Source organism: Rhinichthys klamathensis, unplaced genomic scaffold, assembly GCF_029890125.1.
Source record: "Rhinichthys klamathensis goyatoka isolate OS25496 unplaced genomic scaffold, OSU_Roscu_1.1 h1tg000050l_1, whole genome shotgun sequence".
NCBI classification, from domain to species: Eukaryota; Metazoa; Chordata; class Actinopteri; order Cypriniformes; family Leuciscidae; genus Rhinichthys; species Rhinichthys klamathensis.
Window position 1 is genome coordinate 1454683 of NW_026606596.1, and position 19184 is coordinate 1473866.

The 19184-nt window shown below is 38.0% G+C and overlaps 1 protein-coding gene across 11 annotated transcripts in view; it reads right to left on the reverse strand.

Moving 5' to 3' along the window:
- Positions 1 to 18151, reverse strand: part of synj1 (synaptojanin 1) — a 32098-nt gene extending 13947 nt beyond the window's left edge. For 7 of the 11 annotated variants that reach the window (XR_008806795.1, XM_056247697.1, XM_056247698.1 and 4 more), the window contains exons 1-17: positions 18002 to 18151; positions 16960 to 17107; positions 16656 to 16742; positions 15974 to 16241; positions 15551 to 15776; positions 12948 to 13031; positions 10365 to 10426; positions 8324 to 8420; positions 7976 to 8151; positions 7115 to 7196; positions 6879 to 7031; positions 3427 to 3592; positions 1862 to 1885; positions 1315 to 1506; positions 800 to 884; positions 451 to 591; positions 169 to 361 (exon numbers count right to left, since the gene is read on the reverse strand). Coding sequence is in view for 10 of the 11 variants with exons in the window: in XM_056247697.1 (XP_056103672.1) it covers positions 169 to 361; positions 451 to 591; positions 800 to 884; positions 1315 to 1506; positions 1862 to 1885; positions 3427 to 3592; positions 6879 to 7031; positions 7115 to 7196; positions 7976 to 8151; positions 8324 to 8420; positions 10365 to 10426; positions 12948 to 13031; positions 15551 to 15776; positions 15974 to 16241; positions 16656 to 16742; positions 16960 to 17083 (2160 nt within the window). In the remaining variant the exon portion in view is untranslated. Of the gene's footprint in view, positions 1 to 168; positions 362 to 450; positions 592 to 799; positions 885 to 1314; positions 1507 to 1861; positions 1886 to 3426; positions 3593 to 6878; positions 7032 to 7114; positions 7197 to 7975; positions 8152 to 8323; positions 8421 to 10364; positions 10427 to 12947; positions 13032 to 15550; positions 15777 to 15973; positions 16242 to 16655; positions 16743 to 16959; positions 17108 to 17653; positions 17746 to 18001 lie in introns of those variants that run through there. The other 4 variants (XM_056247699.1, XM_056247695.1, XM_056247694.1 and 1 more) reach the window with 3 other exon arrangements.
- Positions 18152 to 19184: the final 1033 nt, after the last annotated feature.

The following is a 19184-nucleotide window of genomic DNA, read 5'->3' on the forward strand; positions in this document are numbered from 1 at the left end:
TTAATTGCATTAAATATTTTTAACGTGTTAAACTGAAAAAAATTATATCATGCGTTAATGTGTTAACTTTGACAGCCCTACGACTAATATTATTATTATTATAAAAAGAAGAAGAAGGTGATCATAACCTGAACAGAAGTAACACATTTTTACATCATAAATGATTACCATAGGGAAGGTCAGTTTGCGTGCAATTTCATTGTAGTCGTCGTTCCTCTCTTTGACCTGTGACTGGCCAGCGGCAAAATGTGAGCACACGAAGCAGATGCTAGTTGTGTGGAAGAGCATGCGAATAGCCACTCCTCCTTTATTACCAGTGGCCCCGCCCATGCCAGTCTTCACTGTATCGACAGCAACGTCCCTATTATAGAACACATAATACAGAGAAGTCATTTAAATCCTCTTAAATACTTGAAATGATCATACTAATTTGCAAGCCATTAAATATACCTGATGAACGGTGCATGCTGAGGGCGTATGAAGACGAACAGACACACACCCACCAGCTGCTCTGAGGCCAGCAGCACGTATCTTTGATCTCGTGAGAGGTTCTTCTGCAGTTCTACAGCCCACAGCTTCTGATTAGTGGTGCTGCCAGGGAAGAAAGAAAGGTTAACAGTTCTCACAGGAATGAGAGCATGACGATATCACAAAGAAACATTTAACCTTAAATGTCGATTGAAAGAAACTATTATTCTGTAGCACATTCCGACCACTGACCACAGGAAATGTTGTTTCCGCTTATCATGCAAGTACAGCCAGACAACTTTGAAATCTCTAACGTCAGGTTAGTTCTTACCTTGCGCTGACAATATTGCCAGCATTCAGCTCCACCATTTCCTCAAAGCCGATAGCAAAGATGTCCACGGGGTTGGATTTGCTATCTGCATGGCAAAACAGTTATGATATAGAGGTCACTAAATAATTTTCACTAGTTTCATTAGTCATTTAACTGACAGATATTAAAGAGGACCTATTATGCTTTTTTTTCATTTTCAAATTTTTTTTAGTGTGTAATGTTGCTGTTTAAGCATGAAAAAGGTCTGCAAAGTTACTAAGCACAAAGTCCTCTACAATAGTTACTCTCTATATCAGTAAGCAACAATGCAAAATATGTGAAAATGATTGTGAAAATATGTGAAAGTGCTGCAACCATGCAAAATATGTTTTTTGAACATTCAAGCATAAAAAAACAATTCTAGTAGACCCCAAATACAAGACTTTGTAAAAGGGCATAATAGGTCCTCTTTAAATACACAGCAACCTCATTTCACTTTGAAGTATCATTTGCATTGACTTTGCATCAACACATACCCTGGAATTCTGGATGTCCGGCCTTCTTAGGAGCATCCAACAACCAATCATTAAGTGTGTGGTTACGAAACGCAATGCTGCGGAATTGCTTGCCCCCGTTCACGTTCCATGTACCCACACACACTCTGATCTTCTTGGGTCGTGTGTACTTGTAGTAGTTCTGACACATGCCCAGAAGCACTCTGGGAGATGCTAAAAACAGTAAGGGAGACAAATTCTTATCAAAACCTTCATTAAAATGATTAATGAGTACTACAGTTGGATATGAAATAATATCTTAGACATGGAACAAATGGCCAGAGCGCACAAAAGAAAATATAACGCATATGAAATTGACCAAACCACGATGAGACAGATTCAATTCTGTCCTTGAAAGTTGGACAAAATGATATGTTGTATTTAAAACAAGACTACACAGAAAATTAAAAGGATGATAAAAAGATAAAAACACGCAGTACAATGTCAGAGGCGCCAAAATAAACACAGAGTTTATGACACACGAAACATAAACAGTTATGGATTTATGGCTGGTCTGTGTATACTGTACCTGACTGTAAAATGGGCTCAGAGACTTAAATCGTAAGCATTAAGGAGAAAAAGAAAAAGAAAGGGAGAGGGGGAAAAGAGAGGTTAACAGTTAGCCGTTAGACAGATAACAGCATTAGTCCTCTTGTTCAGAGCTAATCTAACACCCAAAGCAGACGGGAGCCGCAGATTAGCACGCTAGCATGAGAAAACTCATTCAGATCCACATTCACACGATGAAATCAGTCCACTACAGCAGACAGATCTCATAAACCATGACCACAAACACACAAAAAACGGTTTGAATGTAACCAACTGTACCTGAAACAGTAAAGTCTAATAAGTATTTACCAGGTATTTTTAATATTGAATATATCTATATAATTAATTATATAATATTACTATATTCATAATATATAATTTGTAATTTATAATACAACTAATTTATATATTAAAAAAACATTTTTTTTTACATCTATTTGTCAATCCTAAAATAAAAAACATACAATTCTCATAAAATGCAAAATAACAAAATATTATAGTACAATAAACACTTATTACACTTTAAATATTTTAATAAATATCCATAATTATTAAAGTCCCTGTAAAGTCAAATTTAAGTATGTGTTCTGAGTTTGTCACACCACAGAAAAATGTGTTATTAGCCACCCAGCCAAATTTGAATGATTAAAAAAGCCGCCAAGTACATAAAATAAGCTATCAAAATATTGAAAAAATGAGCATTATTCTCTGCTCTCAAACGCTGGGGGCGTGTCCGCTGGCTGCGCTGAAACCACACCCACTCGCGGGAAAGCTGCCGATGGTGACATTAGGTGATACTGCTTTCGGGACGGGAGGATAAAGGCGGGAGATAGTCGGTTCGGCCCCATTCACCAGTAACAGCGGATTATCAGTGAATCCCAGTTGTCTCCGTTTATAAAAAAAGTTTATAAAACTATCTTGTGTAAAATTATCACTACAGAGGCGGGTGTTGGTGGTGATCCTCAGCTCTCCATCAAGGTGGCTCTTCACAAAATTAATCCACCTCTTCTTAATATGGTCGTTTTTCGGAAATTTAAGTAAGGACACCGATCTGTTTTGTAAGTGATCGCATCCAGGTAATACGCATTTCCGTGACGAAGGCATAGCTAGCTAGTAGCTACTAGCAAACTGTAGTAAGTAATAGTACTTCTCTGACAGATCGCGATTGAGAGGCGAACTGATGCGAATGTGCTCTATTGTTAGGGGAGGGGCCAGCCTCAGTGCGGCATCGGCAAAAATCCTGAACACAGCAACGGTGAAAAACCGTTTATCGGTCTAACTCCACAATTCAGTACTTCACAGTTCACAGTCTTTGTAATGTGTTTTCGCAATACATTTCTAACATTTATAATGGGTTTAGATTTTTTTTTAGAATTGTCTTTACAGGGACTTTAACTAATAATGGTACTTATGTTCACTACATGGGCATTTTTTATCCCCACATTCCAAAAATCTGGGGTATTTTTTGTTATTTTCACGGGCATTTTCCCTTCCCATTTGCACTGGTTTATTTCTGACTCTAGAGTGTGGTGTTGTAAATCGTACCATAAAGGCTGCTGGTTGTGAGAAGGGCTCGTGCTTTATCTGCCAGGTCACTGTTGAGGGTGCTGCCCAGTCTCAGGACGTCAATGGCTTCCTGTTTAGAGCTGTCAAAGAAGTTGTTCTGAATGGTTCTGGTGACCGAGCGAGCGCCGTCTTTTAGCTTTCCACCCTACAGGGAAAAAACAAACAAACAAAATAGTTAATATAAAACAGTTAAGGGCTAGAAAACAAAACAATTTATTCAAATGAACATCAGAGCAATACTTAAACAGGGATCCAGATTGCGGCTCAAAGGTCGGATTTTGCTACCTTTTTTGCTGCTGGTGCGACAAAATTTTGTAAGAGGTTGCACTGGTAAGAGCTACCATTTCTGTTCCATATGAAAAACATGGCAAACGAAATGAAACTGGAACGAAACTCCACTTTCTGTGTGAGCTGCGCAGCGCGTAAAGTTTATCAGCTCGGAGCAATATTAGACAGCGCAGCACAAGCTTTACTTGCGGGCCGATCTCTATCAAGTGTTTTTACATAGCGCTGGGAGATCCAGTGAGAAAGCATTTGAATTCGCCGCAGCATTAGCATCGCAGCGAGATCTAGTGGGAAGCATTCAAATTCGGTGCTCTGTTATAAACCATATCAGATCAAACAGCACTGACATGGAAACCAGGAGAAACATTGTGCCATGAACGAACAAGTTAAAGAAGGCTATTCAGTCCACAAATCACCAACATTCACCGTGGATTTAATGTACCAACGCTAACTGTAACCATGGTATTGTGGCAGAAACAGTCGAATGTTTTTTAACTATTCATTTCAGGGTTCGTACAACCTTTTGAGAGTGAAGTTCAAGCACTTTTGTCAAGGACTTTTAAAGTGCTTCACACTTTTTCCAGCAAAGCTCAAAGCTCTACATGTTATACAATTTAAATGTTATTTTTAATATGATGACCAAAAGTAGAAAAATATTCAAATTTGATCAGCATCTCAACTCAAGCTCAGCGCTTTACTGTCAAATGTGCATTTCCAAGAAATAAGCATGCAATATTATTAGTTACTGCACTTATTAATGCAAAATAATAGTAATTTTATGATTAAATTATCTTTATGATGAAAAATCCCCCCACCCCCAGCACTACCAAATTAGGTGCTGGTGCCATCATCTGTAGAACTTAGTGGCTAGTGCTACGGTGCTACTGCTCTCAAATGTTAGACTGGAGCCCTGGTATATACATTTCTTTTCTGTGATTAGCTAGATAAAGCCTGAGGTTTGAGGCCTAGCTGCATGGGAGAGGTTTACAGGCTTTTATGGTTTACGGTCTGTAAAGAGGCCTAATTAAAGTTGACAGCACTGCCAGCTTCAATAATCTCTCTCTATTAACGCAACAGAACCGACACAAAACAAAACAGAGCAGACAAGATAAATACAGCATCATAACTCAAATGGACAAAACTGTCTACAGTTAACTTACCGAACAGGAAGAGGAACAGCCATAGGAAAGCAAGAAAAACAGCAGACACATGAGTTTAGACAACCTTAAAGGGGTGGTTGATTATGATTTCACTTTTTAAATTTTAGTTAGTGTGTAATGTTGCTGTTTGAGCATAAACAACATCTGCAAAGTTACAACGCTCAAAGTTCAAAGCAAAGGGAGATATTTGCTTTTACAGAAATTGCTTTTTAAAGACTACAACAAATGTCTGGTAGGGACTACACGACATTCCTCACGGGTTAGTGACATCACCAACCCTAGAATTTAAATTTTAATTTTAAAGCTTTTAATGTTGTTTATATGTCTGTGTGTCTATTGTAGGGGTGGAACGGTTCATGTATTCGTATCGAACCGAAACGGTACGGGCGTCACGGTTCGGTGCACGAATTTACACGGAGAATACACGGTATAAAAATAAATAAAACTCGCGTGCAAATTAATTAATGTAATGCGGAACTACTGTTAGATACGCGGGTTCTTTAGGGACACATAATCTGTACCATCGGCTTAGTTCTGAACGCGCGTTCACTTCAAACGTTGGGTTTATACGCGCGTCCTATTCGCTTTGGACTAGCGTCGAACTAGACGCGAATTTGAAGCTCTATTCGCGTTTGGTGTGACCGCATAATGAACAGGCTGCGATGTCAAGATTGCAATGCTGGAGAGTGTGTGTGTGTGTGTGTGTGTGTGTGTGTGTGTGTGTGTGTGTGTGTGTGTGTGTGTGTGTGTGTGTGTGTGTGTGTGTGTGTGTGTGTGTGTGTGTGAGAGAGAGAGAGAGAGAGAGAGAGAGAGAGAGAGAGAGAGAGAGAGAGAGAGAGAGAGAGAGAGAGAGAGAATTTACTTATATGTGTGTACACTCGCAATAAAACACAACATTGTGCTTTTGTCACACTGTAAACTCTTGTCAAACTGTAACATACAACTGTCACCCAACCAAAATCACACACACTGTTTTAAAAGCAAAACATATTTAACCAACTCCATTTCAAAACAGTTTGTCTTTTGGACATTCGTCATATTGCATTGGTTTTCATTTCTTGTCCTCGGAGCACTAATCTTACACATTCAACATTGATTAAAAAAGAAAATCGAATGTGTTTTTAATGGTAGTATTATTTTATACAGAAATCAATTATTTATAATTCAGATGAGAATAATGTTACATTGTCAATTAATAATGCTAATTAAAATTAAGGAAAACAAATATATTGATCTGAAATATAGCAAAATAATTTTAAATTAATAGTACAATTACCAAACATATCGCAAGGTCTTTTTGTCTTTTTATTAATTTAATTAATAAACTAATTATATAAAACTATTGTCAGTGCACTACAAATAAACTGGTTCTATGCCTTTATTAATAAAACTTACAATGCCTTCTGCATTTTTGTTTTGCTTTTTCCCTCCATTGTACCGAAATCGTACCGAACCGTGATGTCTGAACCGAGGTATGAACCGAACCGTGACTTCTGTGTACCGTTCCACCCCTAGTCTATTGTGGTGTTTTAATTACAAACCATGTGCAAGTCAACACCATTGGCGAGTATTTTCTCCTAAAAACTGCAGTGAACCAAAGACAAAATGCAGTTTGAAATCGCTGGTGTTTCTGGCGTCACAAACTACCTTGTAACCAATCACGTCAACGTGTGATCGTCAATGAGTGGATCTCTGAGCTGGTGTGAGTGAGTGGAGGCAGGGCTAATTTGCATATTCATAGAACTGCGTATAATAAATGAGGCAAGGGTGTAGAGTTACATTCAAGCTATTTTAAGGCATGACTAAAAAAAAAGGTAAAAATATTTAAATATATCATGTTGGTAATCAAAGATGAGTTTTAAGGGATACAATTATTGACTACATGGGGACTTTAAGGGGCGAAGATCGCACAGAAACGACAATTTTCAACTCTCCGTTGCCTTTTGTGCTGCATTCTTTGCATGCGTGTTACAAGCCTACACGCACCTTAGCCTTGCCATCCAGAGCGCCAGTGCCTGCGTAGATTTTGCTGACGGAGTCTCCATTGGTGGACCACATAGAGCGGAAGACCTCCTGAAAGCGAGCCACCAGCTGAGGCTTCTCCGTCAGACCCATGTCTTCCAACTGTTTTGGAAGCATCTGAAAAAAAGAGACATATTATATAATATAATAAATGAAAGACACGCAAAATGTAAAAACAACTGTAACTGTTACAAATATACCTCAAGTGCAATGAAGGCCTGGACACTGTTTGTTCGGTCCAAGCAGTCCAGGCAATTGGAACGAATAGTTCCAGTTTGACATCTGTGGTGAACACAATTGTGGTAGACAATTTATTCAGCTATTTTTGGTTATTATCACCATAGCCAATTACTTTGTAGAGCCTGAATCTTGAGAGTGTTTTTTTAGTTACTTGAATATTGTGTAAATAAATAAATTATTTTGTCATTTAAATTTAATTAATATACATTTTCAGAATCATAAATTGTATTATATTCACAATATTTTTTGTCAGCCAAACCATTTTGACAAAAAAATTACTTGAAATTCTCCCGGAGACTTTAAGTTAATATTTCAGTAATTTAACAACACATTGGCAACACATTTTTCACAGTTCTTTGATGTCAGTTAATGGTCACACAACAAGCAGGTAATTAAATAAAATATTTGATCTTTTTTCATTAAGTGTTTTACTTTGATTTTGTTGTTTTAAATGATTTTTATTTTTTTATTTTAATCTTTTAATTAATTATTAGCATTACATCAACTACAAAACCCCCTGAAGTTTCCTCAAGAAGCTGTTTGTGAAACCCTGTATTAAATAGTTTATTATGCCATATTACAAAGAAACTGTAATACAATTATTTTACATTATATTGTGCATATATGCATAGATACAAATGTCACTTTATTTCTGCTTTAAAGACCCCAGTGGCTTAAAAAACTCAAAATATATCATGCACTAGTTATTTCAAGTAGTAAACAAAACAACAAATTAAATAAACAACCCGATGAAGAAAATGTTTTGCTATTCTATGCTATTCTTCCAGAACCAGCAGTGTTGGGACGGTATATAACCCCACCTCTGAATGCCGGCCTCCCCTGAGTAGTAGAAGAAACCACATTCCTCCAGAAACTTGCTGATCTGAGGTTTCAGGTTAGTGTTGAGCTTTTCAGTCTTCCCACCTTTAACCATCTGATGGTAGTCAAAGTTTAACATTCTCACAGCCTTTGCATGCTCCGAAGCGTTCAGGTGACTCTGTGGGTGAAGACAAAGAGACAAAGACAAAGAGTCTTTACACAGTAAAGAAAGCAGAACAACCACAATGGTTTAGTCATACTTTAGAGTATTGAAATACATCGGAAATAAAGTACTGTAGCCCGCCAAACCGGATTATTTAAAAAAATAAATTAATAAAAATAAAAATCACCTGGAATGCTTTACTGAGCATGTGTTCCCCCTCCTTCATACCCAGCAGGTTGATGATCACCTGTTTGCCATACAGCCTCCTCAGAGCACTGAAGTGTCTGGACAGGAAACATCACACAGGGTTAATAATACACATTCATACACGTTAATCGTACTGAAGCTGAATAAATAACAAATGTATATCTACTCCAATGCTTCAAGAAAAATCAAAGGTGATTTTAAAACTAAGGAAGCTACGGAAACAAGTGATCAATAGTTCATTCATGACGGAGGGTGAGAAATGTAAGCCTCACGACAGTGTTGTCTGCATCTACTTCTCATCACGACCTGACTCAGCACTCCAGGGAACAGAGCAGTGACTCATGATGAATAAAGAATGTCCATCATGCTCAGCGTGAGGAGCCAGGGCTGGATAAGAATAAATCCTCCCACATGTTCAGGATAAGATTTGATCATTTTAATCAATCTATTCCTTGATTTAAAAAATCATACAAAGAGATTGTATTGATGAAGAGGGAGGACATCTTAAGTGACCTTGATGAGGTCATGCCGTTATTAACCCGTGCCAATGTAACAAATGCTTTAAAACTGGCTCACAAATGCTGACGTTTTTTAGACTATCCATTTGATAAAAAATAAGATTTTATAAATAACAAATGTGGCATTTTTAAATCTTAAATATTGTGTAAACAAGTTTTTAAATTAAAAATCCATTATTTATTTATAAATAGATTAATTGCCAATAAGAATGTTAATTAATTTATTACAATTAATTACATTATATTATATTGTAATAGAATTAGTTGAAAAACAAACATTTGCACCCAACAAGAAACCATACACATAAATAAGATACATTTGGTTTAAATTTTGTTTATTATTATTTAGCTTTGATTATTTTTTATTTCAGTTTAGTTTCAATCAGTTTAGTAGTCCATTTCCTAAATTTGCAAAAATTTCATTTTTTTTTGCTTTAAGTTTTAAGTTTAAGATTTTCATGTAATATATATATATATATATATATTATTTAAGCTTAATTTTAGTTGATTAAAAACCTTTTTTTATATTTGAATATATTTATTTTTATATATTTGAATTGTTAAAATATTTTTCATAAAACACTGAAAATGTATTAAATATACAAATAATAAATTATTATTTTAATGCAATTATTAAAATTTTACTCTACATCATGTTTTTTGGTCCCATTTTGCATTAGGTGTCTTTAACCACTATGTACTTACGTAACAAAAAAAAAAAAAAACATAACAAAAAAAAAAAAAAAAAACCCCCATGTACTTATTGTCTTCGTGTTGTATTGCAGAACACTTTTGCTGCTATTGAGGTGGGATATGGGAACTTCTAATCTAGGGTCAGGTCTCATGGTATGGTCAGGTTTTGGGGTGGGTTAATGGCTCAACAGATGTAATTATGCAGGTATTTTAACAACAAGTAAAACATAAAACCATGCATGTACACTAAGTGCATTTTATTAAATTAAGTACATAGTAGTTACTTAATCTAATGTGCATTATTTTTTTAGATATGATTTTTATGGTCAAAGTATTATTTTACAGTTGGGTTTACTTTATAGAATGGGTTTCGAGATGTTTATATTAGGACGAGTAAGGGGATGGACATCTTATGCTTGTATTCAGCATTTCATGCTATCAATGCTGATGCCATGAGCGGTTTGCATTTATGAGACAGCAATAAGTCTTGTTAAAAAAGTTCAACTTTTAAATTGCGCCTTGAGACCCCCTGTAGCACTTCATCCAGCCGTCGTGTGTGTAAACACTGCCTAAGAAACCCATCTGATCAGGGTCTGGTAGACCCTAATTGCACATCGACTAGTTAAAAACACATCCTTACGCATGACTGAACATTCCCATCCAAACTGTGGTAAATAACAGGACTGATTGAGGCCCGCACTTCGCAAATGTCTGCTGGATTGCTTTCATCACGCACTAATGTTTGGGCTTGGGCCAGAACAGCTGGATACTGGCGCATGCAGCACCAGAAAGCAGCAGAATCTCAATTACCTCTCAAAAGCAGGTGCGTTTGCTTCAAAACCTCGGGACAGCTTAACACGGTGGGATCCCACCTTTGTGGAAAAAGAAAGAAAACACAAAAAAGAAAGAACTGAATGGTTTCATATTTGGTGCAAGAGGAAATTAAGGTGGCAGAGGGAAGGAAGATGAGAGAGACAGCGAGAAAAAGACAACACAGGCCTGTCCCGCCTGCTGAGTAGAGCTGCATTTGAAGATATGAAAAACATTTGCTGCAGAACACAGTGGAGCCATCAGTTATGATTTCATAAACTCACTGAAGACTGAAGATCTATCAGAGATACCGATCATACCAGGAAACGCATGAATTTTACAACCTGCCTAGACAGTCATGAATCTAACTCTAGATAGAAGTTTGAGCTTCTAATGTTGGCTAGTTTCACTTATTACTAGTAGCAGGAAGCACCTTTCTAATAATGGTTTCCTATCTAAATGACATCTGACCAACTGCTCTCACATCTTTCAGTGTAATGCATTACGTTCACACCTACAACCATAACAGGTAAGCAATACAGAGCTATGACTGGCTTCTCATTTCCTGCATTCTCATATAAGGTTACAACTTTGAATACAACTGGTTCCTCTTCAAGCTATTTGACTGGTTCACGGTGTCTTCTAACTAGGGTGACTGAAATACTGTCCTTTCATTGTTTAAATTGTATGCCTTTTGTATTTTCATCCAATTTATTCCAAAATTTGCAACTAGGGGTTTTCAACAGATGACCTGTGATGGTGCAGCAGTTGGTCTGTCAATTATTGTTTGATCTCAAACTAATCTTTGAGAAAAAAATTAAAACATGTTAACCAAAAATCCATTTAAAAAAGTTAACTTTATAGGCTGAAGACCCCTGGTTTAGGGCTGGTGTGGGACATTTATGCTTTAGATTCAGTCAGTCTGTGCAAAGTCCCACCCAATTCTGTTTGTTGACTCTGCAGGTCCCTGCCATTAATATTTCATACATTCGGAATGGCAGCAGAGATGAGCTCACATTACCCTGAGCTTTCTGGGAGAAAAGAAAAAAGTATCATGTGGCGATCCTACTTCCATTATTTTGCTCTTAGTTTTGCCTACAGTGAAGATAATGGACTCCCTTAAAGGGTAACTCTTGGCAAAATTGAACCTAGGCTCCTTTTGTTTATCTACCCGAGTCAAACTTTCGTGTAAAAGCATAATTAGAATGGAAACGCCACTTTTAAGATTGACCGTATTTTCGTTTTAGGTCAAAATGCCTTTTGAATGGGAGTGCATGGGGCACTTCTATGATAGCATCAAAATCGCTATTTTTAAAACACTAAGAAGGCTCGACACACAACATAAAACTGTGCTCGAAGTATCACCAGGGGCTCTACACATGAACCTGAGCATTGAAGTCATTGCTTGTGAACACAAAGTTTACTAAAAGGAAAGGTTTTGTACGACTCACTTTATCAGTTAGTGTTTCCCGGTGGCTGGAATTTTGTCAGTCAAAAGTAGTCGATCTCCGAATGCAACGTAACATGAGGAGAGTAAATATGGAAAGATGGATACATTTTTGTTTTGTCGTTAGTGAAATTACAAGTTCATGACATTTCCTCATATGGAGTCAGTTCATTACGTTGCATTCGGAGATCGACTACTTTTGACTGACAAATTCCAGCCACCGGAAACACTAACTGATAAAGTGAGTCGTACAAAACCTTTCCTTTTAGTAAACTTTGTGTACACAAACAAACCCCTGGTGATACTTCTTCTAGCACAGTTTTATGTTGTGTCGAGCCTTCTTAGTCTTTTAAAAACAGCGATTTTGATGCTATCATAGAAGTGCCCCATGCACTTCCATTCAAAAGGCATTTTTACCTAAAACGAAAATACGGTCAATCTTAAAAGTGGCGTTTCCATTCTAATTATGCTTTTACACGAAAGTTTGACTCGGGTAGATAAACAAAAAGAGCCTAGGTTCAATTTTGCCAAGAGTAACCCTTTAACCAATACCATCATGGCCTGAAATGACACAAAACACCTGTCATTCAGGTTCTGTGCAAAGCTTTGAAAAAACAGCTCAAGAAGGGTCACCTCACCAGCTTCCCACTAAAAGCAGAGATGATAACATCTATGCAATGTCAGAGGAAAGACACAGGCATTTCCAGACCTGCCCCGGCATCTTAACTTGATTTCGCAAGAAGGCAATACATTTATCCGAATCTGGCTCCTTTCCAAAATAAATCTCGGTTTAGGTGCAACTTTCACTGACTGACATTGCACAAACTCTTTGCAGTAAAGAACAGATCATCCACCAGACAGAACTAAACCTTCAATATACCAGCTGCTGGTTCCCATGTAGTCCTTTTGGCTCTCGACTTTGATTCAGCTGCAACACAATCCCCTGAAACGAGTGTTTCTGATAATATGAATAAAGGGGGTCAGCACTGGTGTGGTGTGATGAAGTGGAAACACAAGAAAATAAGTTTGTTATGATGACTCAGCAGGGGCTTGGAACTCCTAAAAGCTCAGTGCAGTAGAGCCCAATGCAAATATTGTGCAAGCATGCGTCATATTGATTCAAAGCTTTATTGTACCTGAATTCCTGGCTGCTCCCAGAACAGAGGTATTGACCCTCGGATTTGAATGAAGGAGGATACTTTGTCGTCAAGGAAAATAACCTGTAGGGAACACAGAATTAGAAAAAAAATACATATTATTTTCAAATGAATACAGTGTTTAAGATAAAAAGCAAAGGTATTTAAAATCCAATGCATGCAATGGATGGGAGAAATTAAGAAAATCATAAGTAATACCATGGTGTATATATACAGTAGTCAACATTTGAAATGGATCACCTTTCATCAAAGTTATACATGAATTACAACAATACCCGTTCTTGTCTTAGGACAACTTAGATTAACTTTTTTGATCCACTTCAAATGTTGACTACTGTGTGTTACTGTGTATATATATATATATTATATATACATATATATATATACATATATATATATACACTCACCGGCCACTTTATTAGGTACCCCATGCTAGTAACGGGTTGGACCCCCTTTTGCCTTCAGAACTGCCTCAATTCTTCGTGGCATAGATTCAACAAGGTGCTGGAAGCATTCCTCAGGGACTTTGGTCCATATTGACATGATGGCATCACACAGTTGCCGCAGATTTGTCGGCTGCACATCCATGATGCGAATCTCCCGTTCCACCACATCCCAAAGATGCTCTATTGGGTTGAGATCTGGTGACTGTGGAGGCCATTTTAGTACAGTGAACTCATTGTCATGTTCAAGAAACCAATTTGAAATGATTAGAGCTTTGTGACATGGTGGAAGTAGCCATCAGAGGATGGGTACATGGTGGCCATAAAGGGATGGACATGGTCAGAAACAATGCTCAGGTAGGCCGTGGCATTTAAACGATGCCCAATTGGCACTAAGGGGCCTAAAGTGTGCCAGGAAAACATCCCCCACACCATTACACCACCACCACCAGCCTGCACAGTGGTAACAAGGCATGATGGTTCCATGTTCTCATTCTGTTTACGCCAAATTCTGACTCTAACATCTGAATGTCTCAACAGAAATCGAGACTCATCAGACCAGGCAACATTTTTCCAGTCTTCAACTGTTCAATTTTGGTGAGCTCTTGCAAATTGTAGCCTCTTTTTCCTATTTGTAGTGGAGATGAGTGGTACCCGGTGGAGTCTTCTGCTGTTGTAGCCCATCCGCCTCAAGGTTGTGCGTGTTGTGGCTTCACAAATGCTTTGCTGCATACCTCGGTTGTAACGAGTGGTTATTTCAGTCACTGTTGCCCTTCTATCAGCTCGAACCAGTCTGGCCATTCTCCTCTGACCTCTGGCATCAACAAGGCATTTCCGCCCACAGAACTGCCGCTCACTGGATGTTTTTTCTTTTTCGGACCATTCTCTGTAAACCCTAGAGATGGTTGTGCGTGAAAATCCCAGTAGATTAGCAGTTTCTGAAATACTCAGACCAGCCCTTCTGGCACCAACAATCATGCCACGTTCAAAGTCACTCAAATCAACTTTCTTCCCCATACTGATGCTCGGTTTGAACTGCAGGAGATTGTCTTGACCATGTCTACATGCCTAAATGCACTGAGTTGCCGCCATGTGATTGGCTGCTTAGAAATTAAGTGTTAACGAGCAGTTGGACAGGTGTACCTAATAAAGTGGCCGGTGAGTGTATATATATATATATATGTATATGTAAGCCTGGGTATCCCCTAGTTGCTCATAGAAATATTTTCAGACATAATTAGATACTTTTATTAGGTTTTGCATTTGGATGTACATTTAGACATTATCAAAGACTACTTAATTGTGGCTGAAATGTTTGAAAAAAAAGAAAGAAAAAAAATCTCATTTATTTCCTATGGTGGTCATTTCTGACCACAAAGATCTCAAGTGAGACTATTTTTGTTTGTGTTTATATTTTATATATCTAGTGTTACAAAAGTAACCAAGAATTATACCATTCTGATGAAGTAAAAACATTTTTTTTTTATTCTAAATGTAAATTTTTTGGGGGCGGGGCTAAAATAACCAAAAGCCGCGTTTCCACCGCAATTACCAGGAACTATTTGTCCCAGGAACTTTTTTCATAGGAACTTTTTTGCCCCAGACCGGTTGCTCACTGCGTTTACACCGTGGACTAAAGTACCGGGAAGATCTGGTGACGTTGAACTGCGTGCGACTGCTCCTCCCAGTCTGCGCGTACTGTTTTGAGTTTTAAGTATTGAGGAGATTCGAGCTGTGCTGCTTTTGTGTGCGATCTATTGGTTTACTAACGAGGTCATTAACAAAACGGCAGAAAAGAGACGAACACTAATACCAAAGCGTATTCAGAAAGCTCGTAATGCTAGATATAACGTTTGTTATCAGCTATAGCGGACATTGACCATGAGATGGATGGGACGAACGCGCTCCATCCGGCAGAGAGAACAAGGTAAGAACCAATCAGCATGTTCAGCGCACAAGTCCCACCCCGAAAGTTCCTGAACTCTGAAAAAGTACTACCTCGCCAGCAGGGACTTTCTGGGGGGGGGATTTTTTTTTTTTTTTGAAAGTTCCTGCGGTGGAAACGCGGCTAAAGACCGCCAGAGGGTTAAGGAAGTGTGTCCAATGGTCATTCACAGGTAACTCATATTGTTGGCATACCTGCTCTGTCTCCACAAAGTTGGCCACCTGGCCGTCGTCATTTGTGCCTCGGACATTGAAACGTGTGCCTGCTCTCTCCGAGCTGAGCCGTGAGATCACGCAAGCTTTGGCCTGTTTGTGCCCAGCGTAGATGGTGCGGATCTCCACACCGCCACACATCAACCTCAGCAGCCAGTCATCACAGTTCACCCCATAATGCTTGAGATGGAGATGGAGGGACTGATTCCTGTGAAGATTACTTTTCCATTATAACCATTTTTTGTCTACTGATTGAGTTCAACAGTCCAAAAAACTGGAAATATTTTGCACACTTGAAACACTAAAAATAAATGTTTGGAAAAATATATATTTATATTAGATGAAAAAAATATTTCACAACGAAATCAAAAGGACCTTTGAGGTTACAATCTGAAAAATACCCACCAGAAAAAACGATTGTCAGATATGTCTTCTCTGATCCTGCGGTGTGCGTTCAAGCTGAGGTCTAGACTTACTCCAGTGGAGGACCAGGCAAAATAGAAGTTCCCAGAGTTTAAGATTTTCCTGACATCAGCGATCCGGTCCTCATCTGAGGGGTCATTCTTCAGAGAGACGAAGTCTGTGCCCGTTACCCGAAAAACTTCTGAATCCTGGACTTTCCCAACTGAACTGCAGCCTGTTGCGACCACCAGGCTGTGCAGCATAGAATCTCCTATGGGAGAAGAGTGAAGCGGATTCAGAGTTCAGTTCGTGAAGAATCAGACACATATGTATCATCCACTTAGTTGAATACTGGGGTGGATGAGTCTCAATGTCTATGTTGTATTCTATAAGAAATCTTTCAATAAATATTTCTTAGAACTTAAGAGATGACAGTGAAATATATTACACTTGCAAACTCTTGACCTTGTAGTTACACTGTAATTAGTGACTATATTTGTATAAAAACTGCTTGATAATATCTTGTGCATTTTCCTTCCATAAATCTTGGTTTTGCAGTGAATTTTAGTGTTTTGGTGAGATTTACACTTAATCTGGCGACAGGGCGGATTTGTATTTGTTGTGATGACAAACACAACGGAGAGAAAAAAAAAAAAGAAAGAAAAAAGAGGCTGAGAAACTGTACCAAGGTTAAGACGAAGAACTCCCAGTATTCCATAAGCATCCAGCATCTTGGTGTACGCCGCTTTGATGGTCTCTTTCTCTGCCGCGGCTGTGGAAGACATCAAAACCTTTACTTAAAAAACCACATGTCATATTTGCAGATGATAATGGTTATCATAATGGATAATGCAAATAGACAATATTTAAGGCATTTTTTCTCTTGCATCTAGGAAATTCTTGGAATCAATGGAAATCACAGGGTTAACATGTTTAGATTTAAAATAAATAAAAAGTAAGTATTCTAAAGGGTGTGAGGACAGTCTTACACAGTACAGCCACAGCTCCAGACTCAAACATCAGGCATTCCTCTCGATTTCTGGTCTCCACGATCACACTGTATGGAGGTGGATCCAGCTTATGATAAATACGATAACCTTTACTGAATGCCATGGCTCGACACAACCTGTTTCAGTCCTGAATAAGAAAAAAATATATACATTTCCTTTGAAAACATACCATGAAGAAAACACCGCAGGGGTCTGGTAAACATTCGAACCCTCAAACCGCCTGCAGGTGCATCAAATGTCGCATCATGCAACCACGAAAACACACAATTCAAAGTGTTTTATGACTGCATCCTGTCATAAATCATTAAAATAAGAGGAAGGAAATAAACTGAGAGGACTGCACAGTTCGTGCTTTCGATATTCTTCTTGCTAAAACACACAAGCTTGCTATAAAGATCATGCATTTTCAGCGCATTATAGGAAAGAAAAACAACAACACGACACTAACAAAAACATGTTAGTTATGCTGTCAACACGACAGCAAGGGATGTAACATGAACACAAATCCCCTCAAAGCCGAGGCAACGAGCTAAAATGTCCGACTCAAATGAAACAAACCATGCAGAAACAGAGGATGACAGGTGCTCATCATAATGCCACGCCACATACAATCAGATTTGCAACATAAATCTACGAACATGTTTACAATTCCTGCACATACAGACTATCTAACCTTGGGCCACTGTCTCAGTATGTAGCTGAAGGTTAGTGCACAAAATATTAATAATCATCCGTATGATAACTAGACTGAAGAAGATCAGTTCCCGCCGGCCCTGGGTCTGTCGAAATCAACAGTTAAGACAGAGTGACAGCGCTAAAAGCCTTTATCACGACCAGCCCTAACGGCTAACGTTAGCCGGCTAAGTTAGCTCTCCATCGCGTTTTTTAAACCATATAAACTGACATTTTACTGATCACAGCGCGGTAATGTGTCTGTTTCTACGTTAAATCTACAGATTTAATATGTCAGTATTTATTATGCATTTATGAGGATGCTTGATAAAAAAAAAGGTTTGTGTACCTGTCAGAGTTGTGTCTGTCTTCCCCCGGTTGGTGGTGATAGTATACGGCTAGAAACAAAATGATTAGCGGGGCAGGTACTAGTTCAAGCACAGAAATACAACTGCAACCTAGAAAGGACAACTGCACTGTACGCCCCAAACCGTTTCCGGGGCCTCAAACTGACCGCTGATTGGTCACATTTGTGTCATGTGATGTAGGAAACGGCATAGGGTGCCTCCTTCGAAGGCTGCAGCCTCTGAATTGGAACACAGCTAGCATCCTCATAGATGTATAATAAATACTGACATATTACATCTATACCTTTAGCGTACAAATGAACACATTACTGCGCTGTGATCAGTAAAATGTTATACATATATAAATATATGATACACACACAGTGTATGTATACAAAAATATGTAAACAGTTTGTTAGCTCTTTTGTTACCAAAGTTGGATAAAGACTAATATATCCAGTTGCATAGAAAGGGATTGCTTCTCGAAAGTGAAAAAACCAAACAAATCATTTTAAAAATAAACCTCCAAGTTTATAAGAAATCGTTTATTTAGCTTCTATTTGTTTTATTTCTTATTTTATACATTTTCTTTTAGTCGTATGTTATGTTTGGTTATGGATGAACCCATTGCTTTACAAATTACAACCCATAGTTTGTATACAATTGTCGAATAAAAATACTACAATAAGATTTGTCGTTATAACGTATATTTTTACTTTGCATAAATACTTATCTTGAGTAAAAACAGAGGTAGTGATTTTCATTCTTCGGTCATTATGAGCCTTGAGGCGCCCTCTTCAGATTAAAACTAATTAAAGCATTTATTTTAAAAAAATCCACGTCCAGTTTTATTCCTTTTACTGTCTATGGTTTTATTAGGTCAGTCATGAAGACCCCTCCCATTACGTACGTACGCCTACTCAATGTTATTACACTTACAAAATGGGAATACAAATTACTATAATGCTATAATACTATAAAGTGGTTCTTCCAAAAAAAAACCTTAACATAATGTAAAAAAAATATTATTATTTTTTTGTTGCTTTATTTTGTTTTAAAAAACTATCTGGACGACTGGGACACAAACAATGCTTGTGCATGAGCGATACTCATACGAATGCCTAAGGTTTGTAATAACACAACAAATAGGCATATGTAAATCTGTGAAAATATCAAGATCCTGCT